This window comes from Bos indicus, chromosome 4 (genome assembly GCF_029378745.1).
Source record: "Bos indicus isolate NIAB-ARS_2022 breed Sahiwal x Tharparkar chromosome 4, NIAB-ARS_B.indTharparkar_mat_pri_1.0, whole genome shotgun sequence".
Lineage (NCBI taxonomy): Eukaryota > Metazoa > Chordata > Mammalia > Artiodactyla > Bovidae > Bos > Bos indicus.
Genome location: NC_091763.1, coordinates 37,516,135 through 37,532,564, shown reverse-complemented (window position 1 = coordinate 37,532,564; position 16,430 = coordinate 37,516,135). Strand labels below are relative to the sequence as shown.

Genomic DNA, 16,430 nt, shown 5'->3' with positions numbered 1-16,430 from the left:
AAGGAGAGTGAAAAGGTATTTTTTTTGCATTTTTAATGGATACAATTGACATATAACATTATATTAGTCTTAGATGTACAACATAATTATTTGGTACTTGTATATATTGTGAAATGGTCACAATCATTCTAGTTAATCTCCCTTATCTCATACTACACATCTGTAAATATTTTTTTGTGATGAAAACTTTTAAGATCTACTCTCAGAAGCTTTCAAATACGTAAAACAGTATTGTTAACTATAATCATCATGCTGTACATTACATCACCAGGACTTACCTATTTTATAACTAAAAGTTTATACATTTTAATAACCTACACTCATTTCATGTAGCCCTTGCCTCTGGCAACCACAGATCTGTTCTCTGTATCTATGAGCCTGTTTTGTTGTTGTTTTTAAACAGTTCACATATAAATGATATATTATATGGTATTTGTCTTTCTTGGACATATTTCACTTGGCATAATGCCTGCAAAATCCTTTCATGTTACTGAAAATGGCAGAATTTCCTTCTTTTTTATGGCTGACTAACACTCCATTGTGTATGTGTGTGTGTGTACATGTGTATGTGTACAATTTATTTATCCAGTCATTCATAGATGGATGCTTAGTTCATCTCCATGTCTTGGCTATTATAAATAAACCTTAAATGAACATGGGGGTGTATGTATCTTTCTGAATTAGTGTTTTTGTTTCCTTAGGATAGATACCCAGAAGTAAAACTGCTAGATCATATGGCAGTTCTATTTTTAATTTTTTGAGTAACCTCCATACTGCTTTTCATGGTGGCTACACTAATTTACATTCCCACCAACAGTGCACATTGACATATAACATTTAGAAAAGTGACACAGATATATACATGGAATGATGTGGAATAAACTGTAAGATATGTTAGTAAATAAAAAGTATAAGTAACAGAACAATAACCTCATATGTCCTTATCTGCCTTAACATAAAAGGTTACTTATAAATAAATGAGGCAATATATGTAATAGCTACTCTTAAAGTTACACCAGAAACTTGCTCCAGTAAAGTGGAAAGGAGGTTTATTTTTCATTGTACACTCTCTTGTAGTATCATTACTATGATTTTTTGCAAAAATATTAGCAAAAAAAACATGGAATAATGTTCTATTATGGTTGTACAGGTAAATCTATTCTTGTCTATTTTTCTAGAAACAGAATATGAAGAAATCTATTATCTACCTGTAAATCATTATGTATTTCTGTCAGAATAAAGCTGTAACTTGTTAACATATAAGAACACCTACCTAAGCTTTCTATCTTTTGACCTTATCTGATACATAGAATGCACACACAGAGACACCTATAGAACTTACTCTCTTTGATGAAATCTCCATAGAAATAATAGGAACTGGATCCTGAAAAATTAAAAAAAAACTTTCATATTTAGGAATAAAAATATAGAAACATACCTTAGTATGGTTATAAATTAACTGAAATAATATTAGGTATGTGAGTGGTTCTCTGTCACGCAGTATATAGCTTTCATTTTAGTAAATCAAAAGGAAAATACAATTAAATAAAATACAATTTCTTTCAAAAAATATTTTCTAATAGTGTAGGACAAAATATAAATGAGAAAAGTAGTGAATAATCTAATTATCTTTCAGTTTGTCTCTGCATTATAATTTTTGTATTTGCATTTGAGTATTACTCATGTTTTGGAAATCAATTATCTTTAAATAATAAAGTCAGAGTGCTATTTCTTATAAAGAAAGTTGAACCATTAAAAGGAGAACAGTTATATCTTTGAATAGGTCTTATTACCAATAAACCATGTGATCTTTAATTGTTTTAACTCAGGCCTAAATAAAATACTATGATCTTTCTTAGCTTTTTGAATGTTGAGTTTTAAGTCAAGTTTTTTACTCTTCTCTTTCACCCTTATCAAGAGGCTTTTTAGTTCCTCTTCTCTTTCTGCCATTAAGACGCTTGCTCCTTAGATGATAAAGCTATGACAAACCTAGACAGCATATTAAAAAGCAGAAAGGTTACTTTGCCAACAAAGGTCCATATAGTCAAAGCTATAACCATAGCTTTTTCTCACAGATGTGAGAGTTCTACCGTAAAGAAAGCTAAGTGCCAAAGAATTGATGCTTTCAAATTGCGGTGCTAGAGGACTCTTGACAGTCCCTTGGACTGCAAGGAGATCAAACCAACCAATCCTAAAAGAAATCAACACTGAATATTCATTGGAAGGACTGATGCTGAAGCTGAAGGCCCAGTACTTTGGCCACCTGATGCAAACAGCTGACTCACTGGAAAAGATTCTGATAATGGGAAAGATAGAGGGCAAGAGGAGAAGGGGCAACAGAGGATGAGATGGTTGGATGGCATCACTGACTCAATGGACATGAGTTTGAGCAAACTCTGGGAGATAGTAAAGGACAGGGAAGCCGACCGTGCTGCAGTCCATGGGGTGGCAAAGAGTTGGACATGACTTAGTGACTGTACAACAACAAAACAAAATATTTTTCTGTCAATCTTCATTAATCCAGAATGCTCTGAAAAATGTGCATTATCATCAACACTGTCTTGGAACTGCACCAGAGGAAGGACAATCTACAGAGTAGTTTTGAGCACTTCTGTACAATACTTGGGGTGGTGATTAAGACAAGAATATTTCTAAGGACATCACAAACTCAGCCATTTCTGTGACTGGAGAAGTCATAGGCATGTGGGATACAATCCTGGATAATTAATGGATAATTACCCTTCAAATAGTTATTTTTTGAAAGAGAAAAATTTGATCACCTATGTTAAAATTTTAAATATTTTAAACTACAGAACGCTTTATTCACATGTTGTTTTTTAGTCACTAAGTCGTGCCGACTCTTTGAGACCCCATAGACTGTAGTCTGTCAGGCTCCTCTGTCCATGGGATTTCTCAGGCAAGAATACTGGAGTGGGTTGTCATTTCCTTCTCCAGGGAATCTTCTCAACCCAGGGATGGAAGTCACAGCTCCTGCACTGGCAGGCAGATTCTCTACTGCTGAGTCACAAGGAAAGCATATGCATGCATTTATTCATTCAAAAAACAATGTTGCTTAAGGATTTATGTGAACAAGACATTGTTACAATGAATGCCCTTAATATGAGATCTGTGAGTCCTGACATGAAATGAAATTTTATAGAGGCTCAATATGCAAAATAAACAAAAATATTGCTGCTCTGGGGATTCTCCAGTGGCTTAGCAGTAAAAGAATCCACCTGCAAGGCAGGAGATGCCAAGACATGGGGTTGATTCCTGGGTCAGGAAGATAACCTGTAGAAAGAAATGGCAATCCACTCCAGTATTCTTGCCCGGAAACTCCCATGGACAGAGAAGCCTGGAGGGCTACAGTCCATGGGGTCACACAAGAGTCAGACACAGCTGAGCGACTAAACAACAGCTGCTCTGGTTGAGATAAGAATGTCGTTAACTTTGTGTGAAGCTATGAGGAATCTAATCTAAACAGCTAAGGTGAAATACACTGTTTTCATCAAAAATATTTTTGTGCACATTCATTACATATACACAATCTTCATTATTACATATTGTGATCTTGCACATTTGCTTACTTGCTAAAACTTATTTGCAACCCCAATATCAATGCTTTTGGTATTTTGCTGCCTTTCACATGCTCAGAACGGCAAAAAAAAAAAAAAAAAAAAATCTGAGCTGCCCAAAATGTACATTCCCAGCTGAGGTTGATCAAGGTATACCCTGCCTTCTTGTTTCAACTCTCATACGGTAAACAAGTATCTTCATGTTCCATTTAGTACCATATTTTTATTTGTGTCCTTTTTGTTAATGATTTGCTGTTTAAAAGGCCCCCAAGCATAGTGTGGTGTTGGAGAAGACTCTTGAGAGTCCCTTGGACTGCAAGGAGATCCAACCAGTCCATTCTAAAGGAGATCAGCCCTGGGTGTTCTTTGGAAGGAATGATGCTAAAGCTGAAACTCCAGTACTTTGGCCACCTCATGCGAAGAGTTGACTCATTGGAAAAGACTCTGATGCTGGGAGGGATTGTGGGCAGGAGGAGAAGGGGATGACAGAGGATGAGATGGCTGGATGGCATCACCAACTCGATGGACGTGAGTTTGAGTGAACTCCGGGAGATGATGATGGACAGGGAGGCCTGGTGTGCTGCAATTCATGGGGTCGCAAAGAGTCGGACACGACTGAGCGACTGAACTAAACTAAACTAAACTAAGCTTAGTGTTGAAGTGTTGTGTTCCTAAGTTCCAAAAGGCTGAAATGTGCCTTATGAAATAAATATGTGTTTTAAATAAGCCTTGTTCAGGCAGGAGCTATTAGTGGCAACCCACTCCAGTTCTCTTGCCTGGATAATCCCATGGACGGAGGAGCATTGTAGGCTACAGTCCATGGGGTTGCAAAGAGTCGGACACGACTGAACGACTTCACTTCACTTCAATTTTAATTAATCAATAGGATAGTCCTGGTTGGCTCAGTGGTAAAGAATCCACCTGCGGTGCAGGAGATATGGGTTGATCCCTGGGTCAGAAAGATTCTCTGGACAAGGAAATGTCAACCCACTCCAGTATTCTTGCTGGGGAAATTTCATAGACAGAGGAGTCTAGCAAGCTACAGTCCATGGGTTGGCAAAAGAGTTGGACACAACTGAGCGACTAGACAACAACAACATATACTAAATAAGGTGTCTTTAAAAAGAAACACAAATAAAACAAGTTTACATATCAATCAGCTGACAAAAATGCTGCGACTAGAGACTCTCAGGAACCTAATGTTGTATCTCCTCTTTGTTTTTCAGTTGCTCAGTCGTGTCGGATTCTCGTGACCCTATGGACTGCAGTGTGCATCTCCCCAGGAGCAATGATTACTAATTAATTCAGTGTTCAAAGAGCAGTTATGCTATATATGCTAAGACTTACTGTGTGTATATGGGTGTGTATGTGTGTGTGTAAAAAAGAGAGACAATATACACAACTGTTTTGTCATGCTTAATATTTCCGTTATCATTTTGCATTTTTCTTTTAGCAAATTCTCTGTGTAAACTGCATGCGATAAAAAGGCAATCTACTTATCCCACGACAATGCCAACATGTCGTGAAACCTGTGGACAGGTTCATATTGTTTCACCTGAAACAATATGAAACCTGCTGCTATTTTTTTTAATTGCTTTTATTGATAGTATTTTGCTTAAGATGATGACTGTAATAATGATTCTAGAATTCATTTGTGGGATAAAGGTCATTTTATATCCCACTTCATATAATGAAATTCTTTTCATGATGGTAAATACTGGCCTCTTTATCTGAATAGTGAATAGTCTATGATAACGAAATAGATGTACCAGAATTATAAATCATTCTTCACTTCAGAGTACTCTGAATTTACAACATACTGATTAGGGGAAAAAAACAACTGATGTAATGTTTTTCCTATTTATAATTCACTTGCGATTATCTACAATACATAAATGTTGGCTATATGTTTCACTAAAAATACCTTGAATATCTGAAGTTCTTCTAGAATTACTTCTTCCATTGATTCTGTTTCTTGGTTGTAAATCGTGATTACTTTCAGCACAATTCCATTATCTATAAGAAAATAAAAGAAGAGATAATCCAGAAGCTTTGTAACAATCTGGTTTTCAAACAATTAAAAACCATGGAAAGATTATAAATTTAAATAAGATTTGAAATCTAGATGTATAAAATATTTAATCATTGCCAGTTAAAACAATATGGCTATTTATATATTCATATTTTAAATTAGCAAAAAAAATCAATTTTGTGTACCTGGTCAAAGAATAAGACCAAATAATATATAAGTATTTTCCAACAATTTGATTCAAAAACCCAATTAAAGGTTCAGAAATCAAGATGTCTTTTGGAATTAATGAAATAGACAAATAGAAAATTATTCTAGCTTTTTCTGTGATGTATGATGAAAGAATATTTTTTACCTAAAGCTACATCCTGGTAAGAAACTATACCTTTGATCTTATGGAACCTTTCAAGCAACACACAATGGAAATCTTGACATATTGATATATAAACAGAATAAATATATTTATATTTATACATATACATTTTTCCTTCCAATTTTAATGAGATATAAATGACATACAATACTGTATAATTTTAAGGAATACAGCATAATTATTTGACCTATATACGTCATGGGCTTCTCTTGTGGCTCAGCTGGTAAAGAATCCGCCTGCAATGCGGGAGACCTGGGTTCAATCTTTGGGTTGGGAAGATCCCCTGGAGAAGGGAAAGGCTACCTATTCCAGTATTCTGGCCTAGAGAATTCCATATAGTCCATGGGGTAGCAGAGTCAGACATGACTGAGCGCATACATCATGAAATAATACCACAATAAGTTTAGTGAACATCCATCATACAAAATAGCTTTTTTTCCCTTGTGATGAGAACTCTTAGGGTTTACTCTCTTAAAAAGCTTCATTATAACATACAGCACTGTTAACTATATTAGTCATGGTGTATATTATATCCTTAGTACTTATTTATCTCATAATTAAAAAGATGTATCTTTGACAACCTTCATCTAGTTCTCCCACCACTCACCTCCAGTAACCACAAATCTTGTTATATACACTTTCAATAAAAATTTCAAGTATACCCTATAGAGAGAATGGTGTAATGAGTCCTCCTGTACTAATCATTTAGTTTATATAATTATAAATAATTTTATAAATTTATACCTACATTTTAAAATCCTACCTTGTTTTTATTATTCCTGATATTCTGAACTTGTTCTTTCCAATGAACATTTAATAAAACATGAATTTGAATGTAAGAATTTAGTATAGTGCTAGAAATAACTAGGGGGAAAAAGCACTTTGGGAGTTCTGATCCTGGGTTTCTATGGTACTTATGCAATTTCTTTAACAATTATGAAATCATGTGTTTGGCTTAATATAATGTAATTAAAATAAACTAATAAAAATTACCAAAAGGAACAAAACTATCATATCAAGCACACATTATAAATATCCCACAATTATCATATCAAGTAAAAAGGCAAAGAGGAACTCAAATTATCAGTTTGCAACTAGTGATTTTTCAATAAGGACTACTATATATAGTACTAAAGCATGTGTCTGGTAAATTTGGGGAAAAATAACTATTTTGTGGTATTATTCAAAGTTGTACTCATCACACATTCATCAAATATGTTCTTTAGTGCTGAAAAGCTGTGGTTTAATAGAATAATATCTTTAAGCTCAACATAGGTTACACGAGAGCCTAAGTATATACCTTATATATTTCTGGAATTCTCTCAAATAGCTTTGGTCAGTCTAACAAAAAAGTATTTCTGAAAACATTCTTGGATTTATATACGTGACTTCTACTTTCCAAGGTGGTGAAAAATAACATGCTTTTTTCTGTGATTAATTTTTATCAAATATTACTCATGCTTATGGAATTCTTTTTTTTTTTTTTTTTTAACTTTGTTGGATACCACTATAAGTGAATTCATGGCCAGGTAATTTTAACTTTGTTAAATAAATGTGATGCTTTGTTAATCTTGAACCCACAGTGCAGAACATACTGCCTAGTCATTTCAGTCGTGTCCGACTCTTTGTGACCCCATGGACAGTAGCCTGCCAGGCTCCTCTGTCCATGGGATTCTCCAGGCAAGAATACTGGAGTGGCTTGCCATTTCCTTCTCCAGCAGAACATATTACTAACCTCTTAAATGAATAAAATATATCCTGCAAGAGACATCAGTTTTTGGAAATCAGACAATTACCTCCTTACTTGTACCTTTGCTGTTTCAAAAAGCATGAGTGGGAAAGTTCAAGCACCAATATTAATACTATATATTAATTCCTGATCTGGGCATATGTTATGTCTTTTTAGAATATGTCAATGATTAAAGTTATATATAGTAGAACGCTTACTCTTCTAAATAGGATCTGCTATAGTAATTACTATGATGCATATATATAAAAAGAAATGATAGTTTTAGTGATTCTTTAAATGACTATATAATTTCAAAGTACTTGACAGAATTTGATACATATTACCCTGCATGCTAAATGATTCCAAGTTCTCCTCCATAAGCTAGATCTAATGAATGGCACTAGTTGAAATTACAGATCTATTTTACATTTTGACTTTTAGCATATTTATTATACTTTATTTTAATAATGCAGGATATTATAGCTTTAGTCTAAAATTTTATCTCCATTATGTATAACACTGGTGTTCCCTCGTGGCTCTTCTGGTAAAGAATCTGCCTGCAATGCAGGAGACCTGGGTTCGATCCTTGGGTTGGGAGAAGCCCGTGGAGAAGGGAAAGGCTACCCACTCCAGTATTCTGGCCTGGAGAATCCCATGGACTGTATGGTCCACGGGTCACAGAGTCAGACACGACTGAGTGACTTTCACTTTCTTTCACTTTAATGTATAACATTTAGCTTTCATTAACTTTACATGGTTGATTTCTTATGGGGCCTGATAAGCACAGTTGAGATTATAGATTTAGGTGAAATTACCTAAACTTTACCTAAAGACTGAAGCAGTGGCCCTGAGGGACTAACAGAAGAGAACCATCCTTTGTATGGCACCCTATTTCTGCTCTGAGTTCTTTTCTGGAACCAACATTGTTTATTAACATCAATTATTCATTCCTTAATGTATTCATTTTGTTCAAATGTATTAAATATTGACCATGTATCAGGAATTACAGGCTGTAACTGCCCCAAATTCTTCTCTTCCATTGCAGCGGACAGGCAGTATGTAAGAAAGCCAAATGGGTCTACAGAGGTTTTGTTGACAGGCAGGGATGTTTAATGTTATGTTATTGATTTTAAGGTTCAATTTAAATGTCTGAGTACTTTCTAATTTCATTACCTGTCCCAATGAACAAGACATCATACTGGCCATCCTCAGCTTCTACTCGATCCACTGCTATTTGTTTCAGGTTATACTTTCCATCTGTTTTCACTAGTATTGGTTTTTTATGGGCAGGCTTTATGGGCTGGTACATAAGTGGATGACTTCTAGCAAACCGGATGGCATCATCAGGATAGTCTTTGGTAGTTTCATACCTGCCTCCATTCACTTTGCTGGCACACTGAAATACAAATGGATGAGAGAATATTTTTCCCGTGAAATCTAAAGAGCAAATTTATAATCAATTATAAGGAGAATTATAAAAACGGAGTATGTTCAATTAATCAACTATGTATTTAACAATATTTAGTAACCATATCTTCTTTACTACAGAAATAAAATCTGAATTAAAAATTGCATAGTGAGGCTGAATTATTTTTAAAAATGCGGCACTAGAAATAGACAGCAATGAAATCCTGAAAAATAATTAAGTATATATAGTTTGGAGATAGCACAAACATATTATAAAAATATTTGATTTTCCTGCTTCTAAAATTTGTTTTTCATGTTGCAAATTAAATTTTAAAGTAATAAATGTATTGTTCATAGCAAAACAAAAGTGACTTGTTATTGTGCTAAATCTTCCCCTCAAATTAAGAATTACAACCACACAACAGCTTTCCCATTACTGACACTGATTGATGATAGTTTCAATTGTCTCACTGACTATAACAGAAATCTCTTCAAATTCCATCATTGTTTATTAAGGGAGGGAAAAAACCCCTTCTCTACTCTAATGTAATTTGTATGAATGTATATTATTTTTGTATGAATCAGAGACAATAACTTGAAAAAACCAGAAATACTTGCTATAACACGTCTCAATTCTTAAAATCACTGACTCTAAAAATAAATGTTCAGCGGTACCTAAGCTACTTCTTGGAATACCTATCACTGTGTTGATGCATGCTTGCTATTTAGTGCTCCCTCATTTCACACATTTTCTTCTAGCACCAGCAGGAATTGTAACGGTGACCTTGATAAAAATTTTCCACTTTAGAGTATAAACACAGTAGTTTATTAATCATTCTGCAAAGAGGGCATTTTTAATGGTTTGTTTTAAAATCTGGGGCCATATTTCTTAATTTGGCATGAATATTTCACGTGAGTGTACTTTCATGCTATATAATTGGAAACATTCTAGACCAGCCTGGAAGCAGTTCAGTAACCAGTCACTTCCTCTAAATCTCCTTTAATACCATGTGGTTTCAAGAAGCATTTCCAGCAAAGCCACAGAAGTGGGTTTTCTCCATTTAAATTGTAATTTCAATCAATAGAGTGAAATAAAATATACTTTATGTCTTATTGGAAGTAATAATTTTAACCTAGTGAGAGAGAGTGATTGAAATGGTAAAGCCTTACACTTGTTAACTGAGATAAGGTTTGTGTCTACTTTGAATTGTAGCTCTGCAAAAATGATTTCTACTGACTTGCAAGTACTTATGGAATCAGCATAGTGATGGGTTTTCACTAGCTGCTCATAATGGTGTAGACTGACTTGCATGACAAGTTTGTTCTCCATGAACAGCAGATACAATGATGCTACCTTTTCCCAACCTAATTGTGTACAGGACATATAATACAAAATCCTCCTCATCATTATTATCATCATGTGTGCAATTAAACGGAGAAAGCAATGGCACCCCACTCCAGAACTCTTGCCTGGAAAATCCCATGGACGGAGGAGCCTGGTGGGCTGCAGTCCATGGGGTTGCTAGGAGTCGGACGTGACTGAGTGACTTCACTCTCACTTTTCACTTTCATGCATTGGAGAAGGAAATGGCAACCCACTCCAGTGTTCTTGCCTGGAGAATCCCAGGGACGGGGGAGCCTGGTGGGCTGCCATCTATGGAGTCACACATGTCGGACATGACTGAAGTGACTTAGCAGCAGCAGCAGCAGCAGCAGCAGCAGTGCAATTAAAAGCACAGTTTGAATGGCTAGTTAGGGAGAATCTTGGTAGCACCAGTTAAGAGGCAAATGGTGGAACTTCCTCTTGGCAAATGGGTTGCTTAGTATTATGAAGAGCCAGAGAAATAGCTTCCTCTCAATATGCTTAAGTGAGAAGCTGAGAAAAAGTCTGGTCTAGGGAACTGAAAACCTGACCCAATTATCAGAATATATAATAACGATATGGTAACATTCTCTTGCTTGGAAACCACTTGTGGCACTAATTCTTCTAAAGAGGCTGAGAGGAATACAATGCTCATTTTATTGATGTTTCTGTATTCACCAGTACCTCTAAAAATAAAAATTTAGAGTCAAATAGATAGCCAAAATATCAACAATAATATATATTTTATAATGCTAAGATGTATCCATTTTAGATTACATTCTTTTCATTAAATAACAAGCATACATCTAGATATAAGAAGTAATATTTCTTTACCATGCAAGTAACCAAGCAGATTTTTAGTTGTGGAATTTCTTAACTGTTTCATGCAAATTTAATAAAGCATCTGAACAACGAACAGAATATTACTAAAAAAGCTTTTCAAAAATAATAATACTTTGTTAAATGCCTAAACTTACAGATCCAGGTCTTGGATAAGGTACTTTTCCTTCATAGAGTGACCAGTGGTACTCAGGTCCTTCCTTATGTGCATATGGTCCATTAAAGGCTGCCCGGATGCTAGACATGTGATAAACACATATAGCATGGCCTCTAAATATATTACTGGGGAAAAAAGAGATAATTACTATTCTGGAATAGACTAGGAGGTCACCTAGTCAAATCCTACAGAAAACCTAGATAAGGAGGAAGTCTTTTGGGTGAAAGAGTTGCAATCTCTTAGGTATAAGACATCTAGCGATATTATCTACTACAATATTCCAAGTATTCAAACTCCAAACTTACTGTTTTTTGCCTATTTATTAGAGCAAATTAAAAATGACATTGTTAGAATCACAAAAGCAGTCATGTCACTTTATTTTTTTTCCAGTTGAATCTTAAAATTGTAATTGAACTATAATTGATTTACAATGCTGTGTTAGTTTCAGGTGAACTACACACACACACACACACACACACACACACACATGTAAATATATCTGTTTGTGTTTTACATGTCTTATTAAGGAAGATTTCGTCTTAACACTTTTAAAGATTCATTTCCCAGTTGAGGACGGTTTTATCTCCTTGCATCTCTTTCAGGTATACTGTGTTTTTCTTCTTGCCATGCTGTTAATACTGTTGTAAATTTTATTCAAATTGTATATTTTTCTTAGCGTATATGATTTGGAGAATGATTTAAAGTCTAAAGAGAATTAGGGGCTTTGTTCCATTCTTGAGCTTGGCCATCACAAAAACATTGATTGGCTTACTGTACATTACCCACTCCTGGTCACTGAAACAGTGTTATAGTGGCAAGATGACTGGGCTGCACCAGATTAATTTTGAGAAAAAGACTTAAATTATGCAAAACTCAGATTCCATACCTGAAGAACTAGAAGTTGAAATTATTTTCTTGATAAAAATTTCTCCTTATCTTGGATACAGACAGCATTTGAGCTTTCTTTATAAAATAAAGCTACATCAACTTTTATTGTGAGTATTTAAAATAAGATTCTGTGAAAGAACATTTTAAAATTATTTGCATTAAAGATTAGGCCACATTTCTTAATTTGGCATAATCTAAATGAAGTCTAACACTTCCCTAGCCTCCTTATTGTAAGAATTAAAATAATTAGATTGTGAAAGTGCTCTGCAAAATGCAGTTTTTTAAAAGTATAACATTTCCTACATTATGAGACACCTGTAGAACAGCAGTTATGTTACTGTCTAAGGACATCAGTTCACACATTTTATAACACACATTGAAGCAATTGGAAATGCCTGCAACAGTGAGAAAACCAGAGATAGTCTTTCAACTAACATGGCAGTAAACCTTTGATCACTATGCTATGATATCAACCTTTACGTCAGGTAACACCTGGGAAGCCTTTCCTCAAAATTATGCATAAATCGAACAGCCAAAATTGAAATTATGGAAGAAAATAATGCTCTGTGTTTGAAGTCTCAGACAGATCAATTATGCTATCATTTATGAAAACAGCTTATAAGCTGATCATTCTAACTCATTGAAAAATCTATACTGACTATTCTGTAGCTTACATTTACCATAAAACACCATGGAATTATCATGCAATGTACAAATTCTTCACTAGCATAAGAGAGAAGATGAAGTGTAAAAAAAGTTTGGGATTTTCCATGGACTGTGATAACTATCAATCTTCATTAACTACTTCTTTGTGCATCAAGGAATAATTGATAGCAAAGTTGTCTCCATGTTTCTGTGCTAAAGAAAAGGTCCCCTTAGGACAGCAGGATGCTCAAAGAGTTTTATTATTTTTTTTCAAAGTGAGAATAAGAAATTACCTGCTGAAAAACTAAACAAAAATTTAATGCAACACCTAGGTGGGGGGACAGGGGAGATGAGCTGGGAGATTGAGATTGGTAAATATACACTATCTATATACAAAATAGAGATGAAAACAGACTTGTTCGGCACAGGAAACTCTATACAGTGCTCTGTGGTGATCTAAATGGGAAAGAAATTAAAAAAAGAGGGGATCTATGTATACATATAACTAATTCACTTTGCTGTACAGTTGTTATTGTTTAGTTGCTAAGTTGTGTCCAACTCTTTTGTGACCCCAGGCTCCACTGTCTATGGGATTTCCCAGACAAGAATACTGGAGTGGGTTGCCATTTCCTTCTCCAGGGGATCTTCCCAATTCAGGGACAGAACCCATGTCACCTGCATTGGCAGGCAGACTTTTTTAAACCACTGACCCACCTGGGAAACCCTTGCTAGACAGTAGAAACTAACAAAATATTGTAAGGCAATTATATGCCAATAAAAATTAATTAAAAAATTTTATGGAGAGATCCTAAGCAAAGTATACATGACAACATAAAAGTTTAAGGCCAATATAAAGCAAACAAGAAACTGAGTAATATTTTTCTATCACCATCAAGAGAATTGAAGTATATTCTTTGTTTCTCATTTTAACCATCTCCTCTACACTCTGATTTATTTGGAAAGACACTCAGGGAATTATATATATAAACTTTCAACTCAAACTGATTCTAATAACATATTTTCATTCATGTATCAGACACATTAAATGATCTTTGATTCATTTTTCCAGCACTCTTCAATGGATACATAACACAAAAACATAAAAATATCAGGTCATAAGTCCTAAACTTGAGTAGTTTATTTACATTTAAAACATGGAGGGCAAATTAGAAATGTGTGTTCTCTAAGAATCCACACAGGGGCAGAACAACCAGAGTAGAGGAAGTGAGCCAAGTGCTCTGTGATTAAGGAATCAAGGAGTGTTTCATGAAGATGGTAATTGACAAGTACTGGAAGAGAAAGTAGATAAAGCAAACCATAGTGATGGGAAAACCAGATGTTGGGATTCTGACAGGTTATTATCTTGTCAAAAGCAGAGTTTGAGGGAACTTAGAGGAAAAACTTCCAATCTTAAGTGGGGAATAGTGGATAGAAAGACTTGAAAGCCTGACCCAGACAACTGTATACGATAACTGAAAGAATAATCCTAGACTTTATAGCATGGAACTATAAAACAAGCATGCAAACACAAAACTGTATAAGAAAAAAAATAGCATTCTGTTGTAGATCGGGGGTGGAGAGCTTAGGATACTGAGCAGAGGAGGATGCTAGTACTTTAAACAAAAAGAAATAAGGATTTGGACTGAGATTGTGGTTTTAAAAAAGTACAACTGCAAATACAGAAGAATGAAGGGAAATTGGTGACTTACAAAGTATAGAAAGTGAGAATAACAGATTGGTCACGTGTATTTTCAATTACATCCACAGAGAAGGGACGAGGCACCTCTTGTTTCATGATACTTTGACTAACCATATAAATTTCTTACCTGGTAGTGTTGAAGAGTCCAAATATCACTGGGTTCTTATGATCTCTGGTATGCAGCAAGAACACATCCTCTGAAACATTAAAGATCATTGCATTAACTTAATATGTTTAGCCCTCAAGGCATGTGAAGAAAATATAGTGACATAAAGTAGTTTAGAACCCATGATATATTTTAAGATATATCTTATATATAAGATTATATATATATTGTATATATAATATGATATACATATGATATGATATGTATATGATATATATTATATATAATATGATATACATTTCCATATACAGTTAAGCAACCATGACCAAATCACAACATAGTGACATGGATGAACTGTTGAGGATGACTTTGAGCTGGGCCTGAAGGAAGGAGCCAGAGGTGCTGACTCTAAACTAAAAGGAGGGGTCTTTTTGCTTTTGGAACTCCTTTGCCCCAACTCGTGGGCTGAGACGAGAATAAAAACTTGCTCTAAGTTAGAAGTCAATGACTGTGGAAAGCAAGTTACTTATGCATGTTAAAAACAGTGAGCATATATAAAAGAAGCATATATATAAAAAAAAGAAGCATATATATCAAAAAAGAAGCATATATATATAAAAGAAGCATATATATCAAAGAGGAAGATTTAATTCTCCTAATAATATTTACCTAATTCATCAAAATATGTATCAATCCCATTCATGCCTGGTACTGAGCAAACCAGTCTAGCTTTCAGGAAAGTGCTCCACTTATTCACTAGTATTCTCTGTCCTCCCATATCATTCTGTGAAAAACAAAAAGCAGGTAAATAACCCTGTGTACGAGACAGCAAAAGAGACACTGATGTATAGAACAGTCTTATGGACTCTATGGGAGAGGGAGAGGGTGGGAAGATTTGGGAGAATGGCATTGAAACATGTAAAATATCATGTATGAAACGAGATGCCAGTCCAGGTTCGATACACGATACTGGATGCTTGGGGCTAGAGCACCGGGACGACCCAGAGGGATGGTATGGGGAGGGAGGAGGGAGGAGGGTTCAGGATGGGGAACACATGTATACCTGTGGTGGATTCATTTTGATATTTGGCAAAACTAATACAATTATGTAAAGTTTAAAAATAAAATAAAATTTTAAAAAATTGAAAAAAAAAAAGCAGGTAAATGGGGACCCAGAGAACTTTTACCAGCAATGGATTTTGTATCATTAAACATGAAGATGGCAAGAGTTATACCTTTTTTACTTAATTAGAAATTCTGGTATACTCCTCAAACAATATTAAAGATGCAATTCCTCATAAACCTTTTCTTTTTTTTAGGTTCACACATGCTGCCGGGTCAGCGTGCTTTCACAATGGCCCAGTAAACACGGTTTCCAGGTATCAAACAATGTTAGTTGAGTAGGTGACCCCAAATAAATAGTGACTTTTATGATACAGTAACTTCTATTATTTGGAGAAGGCAATGGCAACCCACTCCAGTACTCTTGCCTGGAAAATCCCATGGACGGAGGAGCCTCGTGGGCTTCAGTCCATGGAGTCACTAGGAGTCGGACATAACTGAGCAACTTCACTTTCACTTTCCACTTTCATGCATTGGAGAAGGAAATGGCAACCCAC

At 35.0% G+C, this 16,430-nt stretch overlaps 1 protein-coding gene across 1 annotated transcript in view; it reads right to left on the bottom strand.

Annotated features, from left to right (window-relative positions):
* The window catches only part of SEMA3E (semaphorin 3E), a 273,570-nt gene that overhangs the window by 33,556 nt on the left and 223,584 nt on the right, over positions 1–16,430 (bottom strand). The window contains exons 8-13 of the mRNA XM_019958591.2: positions 15,481–15,595; positions 14,833–14,902; positions 11,454–11,598; positions 8,880–9,102; positions 5,500–5,591; positions 1,343–1,384 (exon numbers count right to left, since the gene is read on the bottom strand). Of these exons, the coding sequence (XP_019814150.1) occupies positions 1,343–1,384; positions 5,500–5,591; positions 8,880–9,102; positions 11,454–11,598; positions 14,833–14,902; positions 15,481–15,595 (687 nt within the window). The remainder of the gene's footprint in view (positions 1–1,342; positions 1,385–5,499; positions 5,592–8,879; positions 9,103–11,453; positions 11,599–14,832; positions 14,903–15,480; positions 15,596–16,430) is intronic.